We start from the raw sequence: 22,217 nt of genomic DNA on the forward strand, positions 1-22,217 counted from the left end.
TTTACTTAAACTTTATTGATTAGAAAACTTTTAAAACTCTAACGAAAAAATTCAACTTTTTACAGATAATTGGTCGTTTATTTATAGTTATATTTAATTTTAAAAAAAGTCTTGTGATGATAATTTGTTGAGTTTTTTGGTACAATTAGTACAAAATTTATATATAAAAACGACTAAAAATACTTGTCTCAGGCGATTAATTGCCTTGACTTTTTTTTCTTATGGTTTTGATGTTTTTCAAATTTTATTAACAAACCTAAACCTTTGATTTTTGTTTTGTAAACTGTACCAAGTACTTTGTGCTATCTAAAGTCTTAGACATTAACTTCGATAAAACATATAAAGATTTATTCAAAAGACATAGTAGGTGGTCAATTAAGTTTCTATTTTTGGCAAAAAGTGGAGGTGCCGGGCATCGATCCCGGTACCTCTCGCATGCTAAGCGAGCGCTCTACCATCTGAGCTACACCCCCACGCGCCAAGTATGAAATTTTTCTGTATATATACATCGTACTGCTTCATTACGTCATAACGGCTGTGCGAGCAACAGTTCTGAGCGTATTGATTCTTTCGAACGAGATTTTGCAATCTTGTTTTTTACAACAAAGTATAAATAGTTTAGCATTAAAATTTTAAAGTTGTTTTTAACAGACAAAATTTTACTATACAAAACTTAAACTTTTAAACTTTTATATCAAATCATTAAATTAGTTTTACTTAAGTTGAAAACTTTTTTAATAGTCTGTATTAAAAAAAGATTAAAGAGCACATAAAAAGTTTTTTCAAATAATCGTTTATAAAACATGTTTTAGCTTTATATAACGTTCAATTTGTTTGCATTTAAAAGTTTTTTTTTAATTAACATGAAAAATTCTACTTGAGAAGCTTTGTTTAAACAAAAATTTAAACAAAACAGTAATCACATAATTTTTAAATTTAAACTACAAACAAATTTATATATTAAAATGTATCAATTCTTTAGTTTGTGTTTTTATCAAGTATTACAAACGATTTTCACTATAAGTTAAAGACTAAACTTGATAAAAAAGTTTAAAAACACAAAAAAAGATATATTAATTATTTTTTTTTAATGGTGAGAAATAATATTTTTGTAGCACTTTTAAAACAAAAAAAGAAAGTAAACAAAAAAATTAATTAATTACCTTGCTTTCATAGCTTATTGCAAACGATTAGTTTGATCTAAAGCTAAAATGCTTACTTAAGTTAAAATGCAGAAACAGATTTAAAAAAAGCATAATTAATTAACAACAACTTTTTCCTAATTTTTTTTTAACCCATATAAATCGATTCCTAATAAAAATAAAGAAAAAAAAATTTAAAGCAGTATGACAAGCTTGTTGTTTATAATGATAATTAAATAATTTTTTTTATTTACTTAACAATTTTAAAACTTTTTATTGGCTGATTAAAACCAATCATGGCTTTTCAGAACAAGAGTTGTATGGCAACATGTTTTTTACGTTCAAAAAAAAATTAGAAACGTTTGGTCAGAGAGTTAAATTTATAAAAAAAGTTTCAAAAAAAGTCAAAATTCATTTATTTTATTTGGCAAATAAAACTTATTTCAGATTAATTATTGGCTAAAAAGGTCATTCACAAAAAAAAACTAATTCTCGGCTTCTGATTGGCTAAATTATTTTATTCCCGGCTCGTGAGTGGATGGTCAATGTGCAACTTGGCGTGGTTCAACGCAACTTCGTCATAATCAACCTAATAAATATTATTAGAATATATATATTTTACATGATTAAGATGACAATATATTATAAATATGAATATATGTTATAAACACTAATAGTTTTTTTTAAAGTTTTGGTCAACGGTCCTCGACAAGTTAAACGGGATCTAAATATTAATTTAATTGTATAACAACCAACAGTTTAAAACTTTAGCTTTAATGAGAAGTATATGATATAAAAATATCTCATGTACGAAACGGCTGTATAAAGCTGTTGTTTGTTGTATCATTAATAAAAGAAATATAATATAAATATATATACTATACACGATAAAAATGAATTCATAATCAACACAGTATGTAAAAACATTTTATAAAATAATAAATGAATAGTAACTTAAGTAATAAATGATTAAAATGTGTAATGTACTCATCGACCTGATATATAATTACTAAAATAAATATTAAACAATTCACCATGTATAACATGCTTTCATCTGCATTGTCATTTAAAATTCCCATAAATCTATCCAATTTCCTGTTCTGAGAGTTCTGTTTAAATTTGTTTAAAGTTAGTATCAATTTAAAACATTTCGTTCAAAAATACTTAATGTATCAAATTTCCTGTTCTGAGAGTTTTGTTAGGTAATTACTTAATGTTATTTTAGTTATTACTATTACAGTAACCTCTCGCTTATTTACGCACATTGTGTCCACAGAAAAAGTGCGTAAAAATATGAGAGATTGTAAAGAAACTATAGGTACCAAATATACTCACTATAATGGCTGTTTTTTAATATTGCTTCTAGTTAAAAGCAGACTGGGCACTTTCCCACTTTTAACTATTTCTTTACTTTATTTATAAATATAAAAACAACAGATAAAACTATACATATATTAAAAAAAGGATTTGAATTTCTATAAAATAATAATACGAGTAGAAATAATTTTACTACTTTAACAATAAGTAGAAATTATCTTTATTTTTATATATATGTGACATTTATACTCTTTTCTACTTTGTAAATTCATTTAATAATTAAGCATTTCTTTACAATTCTAAAATGGTTTTTTATTAATATATTGGGCAAGACTGCTGTATTATTTCTTTGTGTTTTAAACTCTCATTATTTTATTATAATTTTATTATTAAACACAGTCATGTTTATCTTAGAATTTTGATTTAATCTCTTATTGTTAACAAAATTTCTGATATACTGAGGTATAACTAAATGTTTATCAATCAGTCAAGGAACATAAATTTACAAAGTCTAAAGATATAGAGAGGTGTGTTGGCATTCAAAAACATATTTTAATTCAAAAATATAAATTAAACCTAATTTTTGCAACATTAAAAAAAATGAAAGTTTTTATTTGCTGAATTTTATAAAATTCTGAAATGCGTTACTAAACGAGAGTGCGTAACGTCACGAGTGCGTAAAGATCCGAGAGCTCACTGTAATTATTAAAAAAGTATTGACTAAATATATGGATCTTGTTGTTTTAGAAGCATTGTTTTTAGTCGTTAAGTTTGATATTAGATTGTTTTTAAACTGTTTAAAAAGTTTAAATGAATCTATCAAGTTTTATGTTTTAAGTGTTCTGTTATATATATTTTTATTTTTTATTTTTTTAATCGAATAACAAGTTTAAATGTATTTATTGAGTTTCTTGTTATGAGTTTTCTGTAAAATAGATATATAATTTAGATTGAATTTTTTGAAGTACATAACAAGTTTAGTTTGTCCAGTTTTAGCTTGAAATGTTATGTTTGAAAAATATTAGCAATATGTCTAACATTATGTTGAATTTCTTATAAGTTTTCTTAAAAAACATACAGGCTAAGAAAAAAAAAGAACTTTTTAGAAACTGTCGTTCTGTTGTTTTTTCAGTTTTATGTTTGTATAACTTTGAACATCAGTACTAACTGTTCTTCTGCATGTTCAATTTTAAGATATAAGCTTTTGTGAATTTAAAAAGACATTTGTCCGATAACATTAAATAGTATTTTAAGGTATTAAGTACCAAATAGCATTCTTTAGACAGTTTAACTGCTTTTTAAAACATTATAGTTTAGTTCTAAAAAATCATAATTAAGAACTTCATGCATAGTAGACAAAAAAAAAATCACTTTTGAGTACTATAAAACGTTTTGATGACAAAATCTTTCTCAAACTTGAGGTTTAAAAAGTTGTGTTTTAATTTGAAAGTTGAGAAATAATAAGACATTTAACATAAAGCAACATATATAAGGAAAACTATGTGCAAATCAGATTTTTTTTTTTGCTTTTTATATAACAGTTTTAATATTTTTTGTTGCCTATTTAAAAGTCCAATACCAAACAACAAATCTGTTGGTTAAGAAAATGTAAACAATAACAATACAAATAAATTACAATAAACAATACATAAACTAAAAAAAAGTTTTTAAAGATTTGATTGTATACAAAAACACGGAAGAATATTTTTAAGAAACTTATCTTTAACCTTGTTATACTTTATAAACATACAACCGGTTTATTTTACAAAAAGCTAATTAACATCTAGGTCAATTAAAACATAGTATAAAAACTAATATTTTGAATGACAAATTCGCAAAAAAGTCATTAATAACAATAAAACACGTTTGTAAAATAATTACCAACGTGTAAATACCATTTATATAGTTATAGTTTAAATTAGTTTCCATCTATTTACAGTAATTTTCTCATAACTTTTTTATCTAATGTTAGTAAATGCGTTTTACTTTTTAATATAGAATTATTGTATCAAAAATGATGAATTGTTAAATTTTTGCAGTAAAACTTTTATACACTTTAATTTTATTTCACAAATGACATTAGTTTCTTTACTTAGCTTATTTGAAATTAACACATCTTTTTCAAAAGTATACAAAAAAGAACAAGTTATTTATAACCTGTTATACTCTTTGTATTTCTAAATTTTAGTTGTGATTAGACAAAGTAGAAGTTGCCAAACTAAGACAAATTATTCATATTGCTGAGATAAATTTAATCGAAACAAAAACAAACTTACTTTATAGTAGATGCATATTCCAAATAAGAACAGCAGAACAATAGCGCTTCCTGAAATGATCATTATTGCCACAAGAAGCTCTTTTGTTATGATCATAGTTCGATCGTCTGATACTTTTGACGTAGTATTTGTAGTCTGTGATAATTAACAAAGATATACAAATTTCAAACGTAAAATATTTATTTCGTTTCAAAACTATATATTTTATGTATTGCTAAAAAATTTTTAAAATATGAATACAATACATTTTTTATACTCATAATTTGTATTTAACTAGTTGGATTATTATTTATTAATAATATGTACAAATAAAATGAATTAATAAATCAACATACTTCGTAAACATTTAATGAAACCAATACTTTTAAACAATAAATAAGCTAAGAACGACTCAACTAAAAATTAAAATTCTACTATTTCATGGTGTCTTTGTCTATTGTTTTTTTTATTTACTAATACAGCAACATATTTTTATGCAATTATTAATTTAAAAATCATAGAAAAACATAAAAGAGACAATAAAAAATTGGTTTTATACATTCAAAAAATATTGACATAACAAAAATAATGCTTGTAGATAAAGTAGAATTATTAAAATACTAAATACTCTGACAAATTGTTTTTGTTTACTTAAATTTATTACCAAACAACTTTGCAGTAACAACAAAATTCTTACCGGTTGACGAACTGTGGTAGATGCATTTTCTTCATTGTTTACAGTCGTTGAAAAAATCGAACTTTTCGAAGTTGCATCACTAACAGATGTAGTAGTAACGATTTTATCAGTAGAACTGGTTGTAATTATTTTAACTGTAGAACTGGTTGTAATTATTTTAACAGGCTCTGTAGAAGTAACAATGTTGTTTGAGGTGTTTTTGTTTGTCGTGGTGTTTTCCACTGAACTTGTCGTCACAGTTTGGTTTACAGAACTTAAATCAGTAACATTGTTTCCATCAGGGTTTTCTACGACCGTAGTATTTACTGCAGGCAAGCTTGTAATTGTGTTGTTACTTGCTTCTATTGAAGGCAAGCTTGTAGCTTCTTGTTTGCTTTCTTTCAAACTTGAACTTGAAGTTGTGTTCTGGCATACGGATATTTTCGCAAGGCAAATAAACGCAAGCACTAATAAAAGCCTCATTTTATCATTCCTAGAAATATGTTGCATGAAGTAAAAAAAAAGCTTATATTTTCTATATCTGATTATTTTATTTACTGGACTGATGTTTACTAAAATCTTTAGTTAAATTCATGTACTACTTACAAGTTTTGTTGTTTTAGTCTAAAATTATCTTTAGTTAGCATTATTTCTCGCTTAAAAATATTTATAAATGCACACACTTTGTAAAAAAATAATTTTCATTAAACACCTTTCATAAAAAGCAACTACAACTATCTAAAAACAAAACTTAGAAGTTATACTTGTACCTACATAATATTAAGTACTTTTAAAAATTGTTATAAAATTAATCATTCTAAATACTATAAGTTGAATATAAGTTACACTTAAAGTATAAAGTGTATTTAAAAATGTTTTATAAAACGTTCCAAATCTTAAACATACAAACTTATGACAATTAAATCTTGATTGACATAATGCTAAACAAAAAGTAAATCACAACAAACATAAACACTATTTTCTAAAAAAGCATATTTCCAAAAAGCTAACAAAACATTTTGTTTCAAAGTTTAAAAAAAAACATTAGCAAGTATTTTAAAGTGTTGGTTAATTATTAACTCAATGTTTACATCACGTGTTGTAAAGTGACGTCATTAAACTTTATTTAAATACAAGTTTGTTTGTTGATTTTTCATCACAAGGTAATGCAATTTTTCATTGTAATTATAAAATTATTAAGTCAAAGTAAATATTAGTTGTGCATGAGAAAAATAACTATGAAAATTAGTGCTTATTATTTGCTCATCGTGCAAATTGTTAAATATAATTCAAAATAAATTTGGCCAAAAATTAAAAACTGATTAAAAATATCATGTCGTAAAAACTGACGAAAATCTGTAAGCTTATCTACATTAAGCTAATTATTTATTCAAAAAAATGCATTTAAGATTTAACCTTTGTCAAAAACCTTGATCAAAAGCAAATTCTTGTTCACACAAAATTCAACTTGAATGAGGAACACAATGTAAAAAACTATTAAAAAGCATAAGATTAACTAAAAATAAGTCATTCTTTCACAAATTAAAACACACATTAAAGGCTAGAAAAAAACGTTTAACGCTTTTTTTCTTCTCATTACACATTTCCAAAATGGTCGTTTCAGCAAATAAAAGAGAAAAACAACATCCTGAGTCACTGTCAAAACAATACTTTGCGAAGCAGAAAAATATAAATATAACATTTTTCCATTATTTATTGTTTTTAGTATAAATATATAGCTCCTTTATACCTTTTATTGTTTTAATAAGCAAAGTCATGTGGTTTCACTGTTGAATACTGTGAAAAGTTTTAAAACAATGGAGGTGTCGTCATGAGATCATTTTATTAACCATTTATTAGTTGATAAAGTGAAAAAAAACTCTTTTATGAAATTATTTTTTTATTGTAAACATTTCATTTTGATAAGCATTGTTTTTGCTTGTGTACAAAATTTTCTAGTTTTTAAAAAGATTATTAAAGCATAAAAAACAAAAGTTTGAGCAAAATTTTATAAACTAATTTAATAAATTTTTTTATTAACAAAGCTCTATATTATAAAAGTTTAAATCGTTTTTTTAGAAAAAAATCGTATTTTTCATAATAGAGCTGTTTAAATAATAACAGTTTATCTAGAACATAAAATCTAAAAAAGTTTAGTTGTTTATATTGTTGATCAAAATGATGAAGTATGATATGCTCAATAGTAAAAAAAATAGAATAGTTTTTAATTGATTTAAAAAAAGATAATAAGATGTTCTTAAATAAACTAAAAAAACAGCACTTAAATTATAGTCATTAAATTTAATTTTCAGATAATTTTTACAACAATAAGCTCATAAATGAAATTTTGACTATTTGATTTTTTAAATATTTTACAAGTGTTTTTTAAAAAACGACATAAATTCATTTTGATTTACAAGATAAAACATGTCAATAGAGTTTGAAAAGTGTTAAACTTTCTATGAAGTAAAAAACAAATTATGACACAATAAACACCCATCTAGTTACAAAGGTTAAGAATGTGTTGCTAGTATGGTAAAAAAAAAACAACTTATAATTTTTTTTTAAAGTACTTTTTAAATAAGAAAAAAAAAGTTTATTAAAGTAAAAATGCATTTTTGTGTTTTGAAATATAGAAAAACGCTCAAAACATTTTTTGACACGGAAACGTTACAATACAGACGACTTACAATCGCGCTTGTTTTTTTGATGGAAAATTTTGGAATTCAATATTCCGACCGCAAAATATTTTTCAGACGAACTTTCAAACGTCGGAACGAGATAATCAAATCGCACCGTTCAAAGTTGTGGTCGATTTGAAACGTTTTTTGTAAGATTGAGATTGTTTCTTTTTATAAGGTCGAGATTAGAAACGATAATTTTTCACATCAAATACAAGAAACAATTATTCCCGCATGAAAATTCTTCACGTCTGAACTGAAGTTTTATCCAAGTTTTTGATGTTAATCTTTCATCGAAAAAATTAGGATGTTCAGAAATAAAATGCTGTTTTATAAGGAAAAACATTGCTCAAGTGTTTTTTATTGTTGCTTAAAAATTTTAGTTTTTTTAACTTGAAACCAGTTAATGTTACTTACAAAAAAAGACCCAAAAAATAAATTTTTCATCTTTCAAAACCTGCAACCATCTATAGGTTTTTAGTTGGAAATGAAACTTGAGTTGGAAATGAATTTTAATTTGTCAGCTTTTAAGTTGATAAATAATAAAAATATTTATTTAGTTGCAAATAAAATATTGAAAACAAACGCAGGTTGAACTTTATTTCTATTTACATTGAAAACAACAAATAAGTTGAGTGTATTGCAAAAAAAAAAGAAAAATTATTTTGAACGTGCTAGAACTTGTGTGAAACCAAATAAAAAAGTTTTATTGAAAATCTGATATAATTTACTTATTTTTTTTTAAAAATATATAAAATATTTAATCTTTAAACGTTCAAAACTGCAGTATTTTTTACGACTAAAATATTTTAGAACAGAAAATTTCTTATATATGTCAACACATTCAAAAGGTGAATTTATTTTAAAAGTGTGAGCTAAATCAAAAGGCATTAACATATTTCTTATACCGGCCTATTCAAAGCTATTAATATATAATTGATTAATACTTTGATGCCACGCGATTAAACTTTGTAGTAAATAGCACCGCAAATCTAAGCCCTGATTATGACGTAACAATAAAGTTTGATCAGAAAATAACTTTGCAAAAATCGAGAATTTTCTCTCGGTTGTAAATTGTAAAGTTGAAGGCATATAAGTTGAACATTTTGGCTTTAAATGTATGAAAATTACTTTTAATGGTGACAAGTTCTTAAAAAGCAGAAAATATGAGATAAATTTTCACGTAAATTTATCAAGTCCCACCTGACAACAGTGGACAAAGTTCAAATGTATTGAAACAATAAATCACGATGCACAAAAAACTTCGAAACTTTTCTATACAATACTCGCAGATAAAGCTATTAAAAACACAATAAAATATGAGAAAGAACTTTCCATATAAAAAACTAAAGTTCGACCTAGTAACAGTGGAAAAGTTCAAAAATTTTAGTACAGTAAAGTTAGAATACACAAAAAAGCTTTGAAGCTTTCCATATAAAGCTAATAATGAGATAACGATGAAAGTTTCTCCTGTAGTAAAAACACAATAAAATAAAAGTACAATAAAATATGAAAAACAACTTTCATGTGAAAAATTTAAATTTTACCTAGTAAAGTTTGAAAAAGTTCAAAAAAAAAAGTCAGAATACACAAAAAAATCAAAAATTTTCCATGCAAAGCTCGCACGAGATATGGATGAAATTTCTCCTGTACTTTGATAGAATTGTGCGGTTTCGAGCGAAAGAGAGGCGAAAAAGTTGTCCGAAATTCCACTGAACATATTAATCTGGCTAATTTGCACTGTGCGCACTGCTCTATTGTTTCAAATAGTTGTTGCAAATTAGTTGCATGTTAGTTCTTTTTTCTAAATTTAGTTTACAGATTAAACATTTTTTTTGTGAGGTTCAAACATTTAAGCAAATAAACACTAAAGTTTTGTATATACCCAGAACTTCTAAACAACTTATATGTTATTTGATATTTAAGGAATATAGTTTGTTTCAAATGCTGTTGCAAGTTAGTTGCATGCTAATTGGTTTTTTCGGCGTTTTAATTTGTGTTTAGGTAATGTTTAAATGTTAAAGCTAATAAAGACCTAAGTTTTAGATGTGTACAGAACTTTAAAATGTTTTGATTGTTTTTTGTTTTTTAACGACAATATACTGTTTTAAATTAGTTTTTTATAATTACAAGTTGGTTGGTTTTTGTTGCTAAGTTTGCAGTTTTAAAATATTTTAAAAATACTTTAGTTTGATTTTTACAAAAGCATGATTTGTATTTAATAATTCAATCCAAATTGCTTTAGTTTTTGTTAAGTTCATACGTTACTTTAATAAAAACTAGTTGCATACAGTAACAAGTTAGTTGATTTTTTAGTTTATTTTACAGTTTTAAAACTTGTTTAAAGTGATATTTTCAAACAATTTAGTAAATAAACATCAAAGTTTTGTGTTAATTAAAAACTTTTAAACATTTTAAGCTATATTTATTTAAAACAATAGTATCATACTGTAAACATTTACTATAGTTAGTTGGTTTCTGTAGTTAAATTTGAAGTTATATGTTTGTAGTTTATAATTGGAATTATTTTTTCTTAACCTATCTAACTATTTAAATTTTATAGAGTTTGAACTACAATTAGATATGATTTTTAATTATTTTTGCTGTGTATTACTATTTAAGTTTACTAGGTGAACTTTTGCAGCTTAAACACTTGTTTTTAATCTTAGTTTAGACTATAAACTGTACTTTACAAATGATAAGGTTTTATAAACATTAAAAAGTCGTAAATTTTATATTAATTGAAATTGCGTTTGTATTTAATTACTTATACTGTTTGTAACATAACGTTGCAGCTGTATGAATAATTTTTAAGAAAAGTTATGGCTTACCATACAAATAGTTATGGCTTTACTAGTAAACCTTCTACTTATTATATAACAACTGTTTTTCGTAAATTTAGTGGCATCTTTTAGTATCTTAATCTTTGTTTTTTTATGATTATAATGATTTATTTTTATCATTAAGACTTTTTTTAGGTTATAAATAACAACTTTTATATTCTTGTTTAAAAATACAAAGATTTATAAGGTAGTTTAGGAGTAGTTTTGTATACTAAACTTTTTTATCAAATGTACATATATCAACATAATAAACGATTTACTAGTGATTTAAGTTTGCAAAACTACAGTTTCACAGCGGTACTACTATCAACAATAAACTAACTAATAAGTGAAACTTTAGTTTTGCAATAAACTTAAGTCACTAACAAATCGTTTAATTGAAGCTCCTTAATGTTTTAATTGACCAAAGTTTCTTTGGCTTAATTGAAGTGATTTTGAAATGATGTATATAAACATACATAAATTCGTTAATGAGCCATAATAGTTTTTAAAGATTACTTTAAAAATGAAAAGTTTCAACTACAATCCGTTATTAAAAGACTTTGTCGATTAGTTTGTAATTTGAGTATGTATTAAAATAAATTAATCTTATCTAATTTGTGAGTTTAGAAAAAAGTTTTTAAACTAATCATAATGGTTAATTAACTTTGTTTTGCAGCTTTTTTCAAGAAAAAGCTCCTTATTATTTCTTTTTAAACTTTTACTATACTTTTTCTTTTTATTTATTAGCTAGACCGAAAAAAGTGAAAATTTGTTTTTTTATTTATTTATTTTATTTTCATAAAATATCAGTATATTGCAGACTTTGTTTTTGTAAAACAACTTAGCTTATGATTATATTTATTTTTACATCAGATGTAAAACAAAAACAAATTTTGTTTATAAACAATGAGGTTTTGAAAATATTTCTTGTATAAACAAGTCTTGAGAAATTTTATTATGATAGCGATTATCATGAGGTAATGAAAATTCTTTAAGTGCTTTTAAGTGCTTAGTGTTCATTTTTAAAATATTTTTTTTTAAGGTTTTACAACTGTAACTAAATATGTATACTAATTTCATAGGTAAAACTTCTGAACTAATTTATATTTTTTATTAGATAAAGCTTTGATTAGTAAGAAAACAAAAATCAATTTAGTATTTATGAAAAATCAGACCAATTTTTCATTTAAAAAAATTTAGAATTTGTTTTAAAATTTATATGAAAATTAACTCTGGTTTAAAAGCTCAAACTAATAAAAAGTCATTAAATATTCAAACGCTTCTTAACTCGCTCGTTGGAAGAAGTAAAAAATGATTGATTTTCTATTACTTTCTTCTGGATTTTTGTTGTTGTTTTAGTTTACTTTCTTCTAAATTGTTTTTGTATTTCATTATGGCCACTTATAGAAATTGCAATAACACAGAAGAAGCAAACAATGTTAATATTGTGAGTATACTTATTATTATTATTTTTTTAAATTATTAATTTGTTTATTTAAACTTTCATTTTTTTAGACTAAAAAATTTTACAAAAATGCTTACATAGTCTTTTTAATACTATTATGTTTTATTTTTTGATAGTTTTCAAAAATTTCTGTCTTTCATTTTACCAAACAAGATTGTTTATTCTCAAAACATTTTAGGTTAGATTTTCTTTTGATAGTTGTAATTGAAACAGCCAAAAAAGATAAAAGTAGTTTTAACATTTAAAAGTTTTAAATTCTAAAAATTAATGTGAAACAGCATATATAATTGATGTGAGTGTAATTTGTTTGCGTAAGTAGTAATAATGTTATAAACATAGCTAGGAAATTAAACCACAGAAAGTTCTATTTATTAATCATCAACTATTTTTGTCATCAATCAAAAGTGTTTAATATTACATAATTTATTTACAACTTATAAAAATTGGAGCTAAAGTAAGAAAGTAACCAGAAAACGACAGTAAAGAACTTAAACCATGAATGTTTTCATTGCTTCTAAAAATAACACATTATTAAAATTTCAATTAAAACTTACATAGGAGAGCAGCCAGGAAAACAATGAGGATATTCAGAACAGAACGGAATTCGTGTTTCCTACCTGGAAGAAAGTACTGAAAGTTCTGTTCATATGCTTGGTACTGTTCGCGTTCTTTCTTGTGGGTTACATTGTCGGGTACAGCATCCATAAATGTGACGATGAACCGTTTGTGTCAAACAATACTACTACAGCATAAACACTTGTTTCAAACAGTACTACGGCAGAATAAAACGATGAACCACTGACTTCAAACAGTACTAATACAACATAATGAACCACTTTTTCCAAACAAACTAAATGTATCTAGTTTTCAGTGTTACCTGTAAAATGATGTTAAAAACTCTGTAAATGGGATGGTACAAGTCACAAAAAACGCAGTAATTTATTTTGGTTAGGTTGATTTTAATAGTTTAAGTATTTTCTGCAACTAAATATTTATCACTATAGTGGTACACATGTGTCAAAAAAGTGAAAACGTTTACTCAATATTAAAAAAATTGACAAATTTTTTAGTTTTTAAGTACTAACTTTTTTATAAACAAAACAGAGATTTCACGACAAAGACTATCGATTTTAAGTCGTATTTTTCTAAAAAAAATGTTTTCTTAACTGTGGGGATAATATTCAAACAGCATGTAACGGTTAAAATATAAATTTTCTGATTTAAAATTTTCAAATTCAAAACACCTGTTATGTAGGTTAGCGGTTAATCGGAACAATACAGTTTGGTTAACCGGAGTGACACTTGAATAAGGTTTTTGTTTAATATAATATGAGAAATATGATAAAATTGTGTCTGATTTTTTTCAAACCACATTTTTATAAACCTTGTGGTTTGAACTATATCTGCACATATTATTAAATTTATTGAAAAATATTTTTAGATATTTGTGAACATGTACTTTATATAACAATAAAGTCTTTTTAACTGTACAGGGTTTTAGTTTAATTTTTATAGTAATACTTATATAGGTCAGCACTTATGCAAAATTAAAATTAATATAGTTCTAATTTGATATGAATACGTTCTATATTGAGAATTTATTTTATTTTTATGATTGATATTTTGGTTTAGATTGGAACCACAGTATTTATAAAACATTTTTGTGGTATAAGGTTTGTGAATTTGTTTTGTTTTGATACGTATAGTGTTTTTAGATCTTTGTTTTTCTAATACAATTTTAAATCCGCAGAAATAACGTTAAAGTTATATCTCTATAACCAAAAGCTAATTTCTTATTTAATTTAAAACATTGTCTTATTAAGTATTTGTTAATATTTCAAGTAACGTAATATAAGGTGGTGCAATATACTTTAGTGCTATAAAATTAATCAAGTCAATTTTTTCATGTGTTCATATTTTTACATTATATTTATTTATAGCATTGTATCAGTTAAATTAACATTAAATTGAATTATTTATCATTTTAAAGTTTTTAAAATATTATGTGCTTAATTTTTTTTTTCATTTAAACTTAAGTATACAACTCAAAATATTTTTAACTATAAAAAATCATCATAGTGTCCTAAGCTTATAACAATTTTGTGTTAATTCTTAGAAGGGTAAAGCTACAACAGCTTTTGTTTTTTTTAAATTGTTTGTAAATACTTCTAGTTTTTAAATAGCTTTCTATTACACAGTTTTGTATAACAATTGCCTTATCATACTGCTTCCTTTATTTATACTGCTTATAAAACTGACCAAAATATGTTTGTTTTTTTTTAAACTAGTTGCACTATAGCGAAATTCTCACTATTTAAAAGTTTTTTTAAATATACTGCTTATTAAACTGACCAAAATACACTTGTCTTTTTTATCTTTTTGCACTTAAGCGAAATTTTCACTATTCTTGCTAACAACAATACTTTAAAAGTTTTTTAAAGTTTATGTACACATTTAAGTTATTTTCAAATCAAAGACATAAAACATTTTTTTTAATAACGAATGTTGTGTATTTTTTTGTACTTTATACTTGACGTAAAACCTCTTGTACGGTTTAGAACTAGCAATTCATAAACTCAAAATTATATTTTATATAAATTATATTATTAAATATTTAATTCTAACAACAAATTTCAGCTACAATTTTTTTTTGTATTTAGTACTTAACATAACACTTCTTATAAGCCTTAGTTTTAAACTCGCAATTTAACCTCAGTTCATAAACTCATAATTATATTTTTTTGCAGATGAGACTTAGTTATCTAATTTTAACACTTTTGATCCTCATTTCCTTGGAAAGCTCCCACGGATCGAAATCAAGCGGGATCTTCAAGGAGTGCAAGGGATTAGAAAAGAAAGCGAGGAAGAAATGCGTTAAACAGATCAAGAACAAGATACAGGGTGATGATTACAAAAAATTTAAAAAGTGCGTGTTAAATTAGATTGCATATTTTTTACATTTATTGTTTACATTAACTATATAGGTACGCGTACACTTAGGTGTTTTTAAATTATCATTGTTATATATATATATCATTATGTATTTACGTGAGAAATTATCAATTTTTAATGTTCATTATTATTTACTTGTATATGTAGGTATGAGTACACTTATACATTTTTTTTGAAATTTATTTACACTTGTGTTTAGATACGTGTACAGTGAGATCATATTTATTGTTATATATGTATCATTATGTGAGATTATTTATTTTATTTATAAAATGTATAATATATGTTTATATATATATTATTTTATACATTTAGATACGTGTACAGTGAGAAGGACTACATGAGCATGTTGATGATGCAACAATTTAAAGGTCATTGTGACGTATGCTTGATAGGAGAAAATCCTTGCTGTAACATGACAAGTGCGTTTGTTTGGAAATTTCTTAATAAAAACATATTTGTTTAAATTTGTACTTTAAATAAGAAAATCCTTGCTGTAAGATGGCAAGTGGGTTTAGTTAAATAAACTTATTTGTAATAGACAAATCACGTTTCTTTTAGTTCGTACTTTAAATGAGAAAATCATTATTGCAAGTTTTTTTTATTTATTTTTTATGTAGAATATATGAGTAATGTTTGTTCTGAAAACTATCTAAATAGATAAAACTTAAATAAATACGATAGATTTTATTGTATATGAACCAAGCTACAAATAAGTCGTAAAACCCAATTTTCTCTACATCCTACATTAATTAGATGAAAATTTATTTTCTCAAACACGCAGCAAAACAGAAACCCGAAAAAACAAAGTTCAAGCTCGGGTGCAAGGAGTGCGGACGATCCTGCCTGGACTGCTACGAGAAGTCCTTCCTCCGATCCGCTCCCAAGAAGAACAAGTTCAAGAGGAAGGCTTTCCAACCGAACGACATGAGCCGGATGAGCGAAAAAACCGCGGAAAAAGTGCGCGAAGCTTACGGGATGATGCTGAAAGAGGGAAAACTCCCTAAAGTGGAACACCTTGATGTGGATCCGAGGAAGGAGCGTAAGATGAAGAAGAAAGACAAGAAGAATAAGAAGAAGCCTTACAAGTGTTTCGAGAAGAAGTGTGACGTTTGCAGGAGCAGCTCGTGTTGCAGTTACAAAGGTTTGTTTTCAATTATTATTAAATAAATTTTAATAAGAATACAATAAAATTCGTATACAAGTTTTGTTGCAGTAACCATGTAGTTAATATTAATGTATTTTTAAATCAAATCAGCAGAATAAAACTTTTATCAAAAAATGCTTAAAAGAATTTTGATCACGAACTGTATACGTTTATAATATAGTTTGTTAGCATTTTTACTAAGTGTTTTGTTAGGAAGAGCTATTGTTGGAGTTATTAAAGTTTATTTTCAATTAATTTTTATTATTCTTTGATAAAACTAACCAAGTAAAACATTTCAAAGATGTGTTTTTACTTATATTATCAAACTGAATATGCTTGTTTTAGAGTTCATTAACATTTTTATTCTTGGCAATTCAATTTTATATTAAATCTTGTTTTAAAGAAATTTTGAGTACTTAATAATCAAGTAGTTGACTTGACCATGTTTAAAAAGAATATTTTGAAAATATATTATGACTTTGTATTTGTACAAATCTGTTTGATTAAACAGTTTAATTTCAATATTTACTTAGGAGAAATTTGACTTATTCTATTACTTCTGTAAACGCCTTTTAAAACAACATACTGTGTGAATAATACGTCAAATTTTCTCTTTAAAACTTATTTAAAAAAAAAGAAAACATTTTAAACAAAATCTGAACAATAAAAAGTTTTTGCAAATTTTACAAAAAAAATAAGAACTAAAAGAAAAAAAATCTAATTATTAAGAAACAACTTAAGCTCTAAAATAAACAAATTTATTTAACTGCAATTAGAAAAATATTCTTATACCTTTTTAAACCGTTAAATCATAACGTAAAAGGTTGAATTAAAGAAGATTAACAATAAAACATATTACAATCACCAAAAAAACAAAATAAGAAATTTAAATTCTTATATTCTCACTCAAGGTACGCTTTTTAAATCAAAATATTCTTAAACCTTTAAACTTCAGACGAAGCACGTTGCAATTTAATACTTCTGGTCACGTGACACGATTGTGCGGTCACGTACGCCTTATTATTGCGTCACAACCGTGTTTGTTCTCTTTATGACGTCACAAATATGCTTGTTCGCTCCGTATTGTCTGCGCAGGGCTAGTCTGGGTTTTCTCATGCAGCTTCGTTTGAAAAGATAAGTTTTCGGAGATAAAGTTTTCGGAGATAAAGTTTTACAAATATTTTGAAGTAATTGTTAGTGGGTAATAGTTTATTGTGCTCCAGTCATTTACTTTGATTCAAACAAATCATTTAATTTTATTCAAACCTTTTAAAATATTATCTTAACAAGTTTTTGTATACTAAGCATTTAAAGTTTTAATTCTTTTAGAGTTTATATGTTCATTTGATTAAAAATAGTAAGCTTTTTAGGGGAAAATTTGTAAAGAATTGTCAACTTTAAATTTTTAAAATTTATTGTGTTAAAGTCGTAAAAATTAATATGTGAATTGACTTGTAAGTATTTATTTAATTGCTTTTGTTTTATACAGAAGTCATTAAAATCTTAATTTTAAAATTTTGTATGTTTTATTGATTAAAATTGATAAGCTTATGGAAATAACTTTTTATAAAGTTCTGTCAAGTTTTAAGATTAACTATAAAATGTTATTGTGCTTAAGTCATAAAAAGCAGTAAATGTTTTTGGTACACTCTAAAATGTTTATTTAGAATTTTAAAATTAATCTTTAAAGCTTTTAATTTCTCAGAGTCTAAACGTTGTAAAAAACGCAATAAAGAAGATAACATTTTATAGATGTTTTATAATAATGCTATCAAGTTTCTTAGTAGTGTTAAGATTAATTCCAATTTTAAAACGTTATCAAAAGATAACATTGTTTTTCTGATGTTTTGTCAAGCTAGACAAAATTTCTCTCTTGACTGAATTTTTATAATGTTGTTTAACAATGATTACTTCTTTTATAAAGACTGTTGTCACAATATGATGTAAATATAATATGTTTTGTCTTTTTCGTGTTGTAAAAGTTGATTTATATATTTAACTTATAAATTATTATTTGTGCTTTGAAAGTAAAAGGACTTCTAAAGTGTTTTGTTTTCAAATGCGGCTCGAACTTTATTAAAATAAATTAATTAAGCAATAAAGTTGGTAAACTTAAAAAATGTATAACAACAAAAAAAAAGCATTTGAGTTAGTTTTGTAAAAATTTAAAAGCTTTTGATTAAGTTCAGCATATTAGCAAAATTGACATAGAAACTTAAGAAAAAAGTTTATTTTATGATTTTAGTATAAATTTGAAAAAATATGAAACATTAAAGTTGTATATACAGCATACTTTACTTAACGGGCTTTATGTAATTAAGATTTCAATGTTTTACAATCATTAATTAAATTTTAATAAAAAACAAATCTTCCATGCCAATTAAGCACCTAATGAAGCAAGGGTGAATTAGTTTTAAAATAATTTGTGCTGTGAACACCATGTGTAAATTAATGTTTTCGCTAAATAATAAAATTAAGCTGTTCCGTGCCAACTAAAATGCCCGGATGAACTTACCAACCGATTAATTTTCCTACAACACACTTTAACATTGAAGTTCATATACAACTTGTTGTTGCCACAACACTTATAGCTCAATAACAATATTTATTTTCAAAAATAACAGTTGTTTCAGATGTATATAAAGTGGTTTTTATTTTTGATAAAAAATTCTTACAATTTTTTTATAACTAAAATATAATAATAAGCTTATATAGAAAAATTTCCAATTCTTTTATAACACTGTTTTTTATATAAACTAAGTTTAGTATTTAATAAACATTAAACTTTTTTTTGTTTAGTTAAACTTTATTTGTTCAGAAACAAGTTGGAATAAGATATACTTTAGGCTTTAAAAGGATAATATACAAAATAGTTTTATTCCTATAAAATTATATTTGTAATTTTGTTTGTATTCTCGCGTTTAATTAAATGAAAAGGTAAGTTAGAATTAATTTCATTGAAAAACGTTAAAAATCAGCTTATTTTCCCTTTCCAGTGATTATCTGGTTATAACTCCTCTAAAATTTACTTTTGAATATAAATGTTTTTTTTTCTATTAAAAAACAAGAGCAACATCCGTAACAAGAGCCAAATGGTTTATTACAAAAAAAAGTTTTCATAAAATCATCTAACCACTTAATTAAATTAATTAAATAAATTGTGATGGTAAGCTTAATTTTTCTAATTTTGTACACGAATTTATTTCACGTTCATAACATAATGACTATTATTTGCATCCTAATTCAAATTTAATTGGCTAATAAAATGTGTAAGTAGTAATTTTTTCTATTTAGCACAATGGTAATTTAATAAAATAATTTACTTCATCTACTGTTTAAAATTGTTATTTAATTCTATGAACTGTCAGAAGTCTAAGAAAAATATTTATCTGTGAGTTGTAAAGTAATTTATCTATTACTTACCGAATTAAGATTTGATAAAAAGCACTTTTCTTGTGACTTTAAAGAAAATTATGCGCACTTTTGTTTTATTTATTACATAATGTTTGTTTAATATTTTCAACCTTTTACACAGTTAACTTTAAGACCCAACAGTTATAAGCACATTGATACATTTAATTGAAAATATTAACAAAGTAACTCACCCAAACAATTGTTTTAATGGTAAACTTACATGACAAAGTTTACTCATTTAGAATTTTTAGCGCGTGTAAATCATGGTTTCCAAAATTAGACAACATCGCCCCTTTAGGGACAAATATACAAACAAAAAGTAAACACGCATTAAACTAGTAAAGAGGCGATATCTAACAAATGAGAGCGACTTTTTTTTTGCCAAGTAGGCAACACGTAAAACGAGTTTTGGAAACTCTGGTCCATGGTCGTAAAATTATAATCGATTTTTAAACTTTTTAAATTTTCAGAAAAGTAAATTTTTTCAGACGAAAGAGCAAACAACGTGAAAGTGTTGAACTTCGAGTGCGGAGCCACCCAGCAATGTCAGCTGAACGAGCTACAGCAGTGTGTCGACTGTTACAACCACTGCTTCAATGATGACGTCACAATACCCACCAATGACGTGGCGGAAAGCGTGACGTCACTGTTTACCGTGAAGTACGTCAAGTCGAGTTTTGGCGGGAAAAAGTTGAAGAAGAAAAACATGTTGGAGAACTATTTCGAAAAAGAGTTAGTTTTTTCTTGTTTAAATAGAATTTTCAAAAAAAGTGATCGGATATAAACTAAAAGTATACAAAAACATACCATTTAAAAATTTCTAACGAAATAATTTTATTATGAGACTTTTATTTGAACCTGAATCGAAAATAAGTTTGTTTTTTATACAATTTTTCGGAGTTGAAAAATGTCTTTTGACATAATTTTTTAAATAAAATCAAAAGTTGTTACGACTTTATGTTATATGCAAAAATAATGATAGAAAATATTAAACAAATAATAATGCAAAATAAAACAAATTTTCGTCAATTTAACTCGACTATATTAGGGTTTTTTTTTTAAAGCTTGCCTTTTAATTCTCACAGCGATATTTAATTACAACAACTAAACAGCAAAATTGATTTGGAGAAATTTTTGATGAAGAAGGCTAAAAAGCATCAGAAAAAGATCAACAAAAAGATGAATAAAAAGAAGTTTAAAAAGCAGAAGAAGAACAAAAAAGTAATTACTTTGGTTGCACCAGATGATCTAACTAAACCAGAAGTTTCTTTTGATAAAACTGAATAAAAAAAACTGCCTTTTTTAAACTAAATGTTTTTTATAATTTTTGTAAAGGTTTTTCCACATAACATCTACATAAATATTTTGACAATTTCTGCTTGAATTTGTTATCATGCCTGCCTATGAGTAAAGTTATTTTGAATGTTTAAAAAACTTAAAAAATAAACAGTTGTGAGTATCTGTTATAAATTGTTTATGTTCCGTTTTATTAAAGCTAGTGTTACCTGTTTAGACCGTTGCTTTTCATATTTTAAATGATGTTTAAAGCATTTATTTTTAAGTTACTGTTTTTTCTTTTTAAGTTTGCTTTTTTACATTTACATTTTCAAACCCAGTATTTAAAAATGTTGTAAATTCATTTGAATTCTTTTTTATTAAACCAAACTCTTCGGAGACAAAGTCTTTTTATTTAAGTTTCAAACTTTTAACAATTGATATTTTCATGCTCAATTTTGTAAACTATGTTACAGAGTTTTTTCTATCTGAAACAAAAAGTGAAATCTTGATTACTTTATGTTATTGTTTTTTCTCACAACTCTTCACTAAAATCTTACTAACACACTTAATTTTAATAAATAAATTTTAAGTTTATTATCAAGTATTTGTAAAAAACTTAGCAAAAATTAACTAAGAGATGTAAAATTTAATGTTAACTTTTCAGAATTTTAATTAAATTTATAGTATGTTTTAGTAAATGGTAAGTATGCTGCCTTTAATTGAAACAACATTATATAAGTTATTTGTTACAACAAGTTATACTAACAATGTTGCATATTTAAAAACAAATTCCAAAAACCTCAGATTTGTTTGAAAAACTAAAAAAAAAATCTAAATTGAGTTACGTTGCAAAAGCGTCATAGTTTGTTCAACAAATAATTGTTTAATTGTTTATTAACCAACATAACTTATAAGCTACTATAACTATGTGCATTGCCTTATATTAGAGAAAAATATATGTGTACTTTTCACATTTTGAAACATGTCTAGTTCAAGCCAATGAAAATAGTATTTAAGTTTGATGGTTTCATCCTTTATGTTTATAATATTTATAATACATGTAAA

General features: G+C 24.8%; 3 protein-coding genes and 1 non-coding gene across 4 annotated transcripts; 2 read left to right on the forward strand and 2 right to left on the reverse strand.

Annotated features, from left to right (window-relative positions):
- Positions 1-400: 400 nt before the first annotated feature.
- Positions 401-473, reverse strand: Trnaa-agc (transfer RNA alanine (anticodon AGC)). The gene has a single exon. It is a non-coding gene; the product is annotated as a tRNA-Ala (tRNA).
- A 952-nt stretch (positions 474-1,425) lies between these two features.
- Positions 1,426-6,925, reverse strand: LOC145840970 (uncharacterized). Its single transcript, XM_082948328.1, has 5 exons — positions 6,807-6,925; positions 5,412-5,883; positions 4,736-4,870; positions 2,177-2,251; positions 1,426-1,731 (listed from the first exon to the last, which is right to left on the reverse strand). The coding sequence occupies exons 2-5, from the start codon at positions 5,871-5,873 to the stop codon at positions 1,660-1,662; spliced, it is 744 nt and encodes a 247-aa protein (XP_082804454.1). The 5' UTR covers positions 5,874-5,883; positions 6,807-6,925; the 3' UTR covers positions 1,426-1,659.
- Positions 6,926-12,125: 5,200 nt separating this feature from the next.
- LOC145840870 (uncharacterized) lies at positions 12,126-13,995 on the forward strand. The gene is made up of 2 exons (XM_082948208.1): positions 12,126-12,343; positions 12,920-13,995. Exons 1-2 carry the CDS (start codon positions 12,290-12,292, stop codon positions 13,112-13,114), a joined length of 249 nt encoding a protein of 82 aa, XP_082804334.1. The 5' UTR covers positions 12,126-12,289; the 3' UTR covers positions 13,115-13,995.
- On the forward strand, positions 13,272-21,688 carry LOC145841684 (uncharacterized). The gene is made up of 6 exons (XM_082949036.1): positions 13,272-13,295; positions 15,109-15,287; positions 15,629-15,735; positions 16,098-16,457; positions 20,363-20,606; positions 20,987-21,688. Exons 1-6 carry the CDS (start codon positions 13,272-13,274, stop codon positions 21,159-21,161), a joined length of 1,089 nt encoding a protein of 362 aa, XP_082805162.1. The 3' UTR covers positions 21,162-21,688.
- Positions 21,689-22,217: the final 529 nt, after the last annotated feature.

Source organism: Thalia democratica, chromosome 7 (genome assembly GCF_965202585.1).
Source record: "Thalia democratica chromosome 7, ktThaDemo2.hap1.1, whole genome shotgun sequence".
NCBI lineage: Eukaryota > Metazoa > Chordata > Thaliacea > Salpida > Salpidae > Thalia > Thalia democratica.

Bases quoted from the DNA above. Each gene is read 5' to 3' on its own strand.
- LOC145840970 (XM_082948328.1), bottom strand. From the start codon at position 5,873: ATGAGGCTTTTATTAGTGCTTGCGTTTATTTGCCTTGCGAAAATATCC. The intron at 4,871-5,411 runs GTAAGAATTTTG...TAATTATCACAG, and splicing joins CTACCACAGTTCGTCAACCG to ACTACAAATACTACGTCAAA. The intron at 1,732-2,176 runs GTGAATTGTTTA...AATATTTATTAG, and splicing joins ATGAAAGCATGTTATACATG to GTTGATTATGACGAAGTTGC.
- LOC145840870 (XM_082948208.1), top strand. From the start codon at position 12,290: ATGGCCACTTATAGAAATTGCAATAACACAGAAGAAGCAAACAATGTT. The intron at 12,344-12,919 runs GTGAGTATACTT...AAACTTACATAG, and splicing joins AAGCAAACAATGTTAATATT to GAGAGCAGCCAGGAAAACAA.
- LOC145841684 (XM_082949036.1), top strand. From the start codon at position 13,272: ATGGTACAAGTCACAAAAAACGCA. The intron at 15,288-15,628 runs GTGCGTGTTAAA...TTATACATTTAG, and splicing joins GATTACAAAAAATTTAAAAA to ATACGTGTACAGTGAGAAGG. The intron at 15,736-16,097 runs GTGCGTTTGTTT...TCAAACACGCAG, and splicing joins TCCTTGCTGTAACATGACAA to CAAAACAGAAACCCGAAAAA.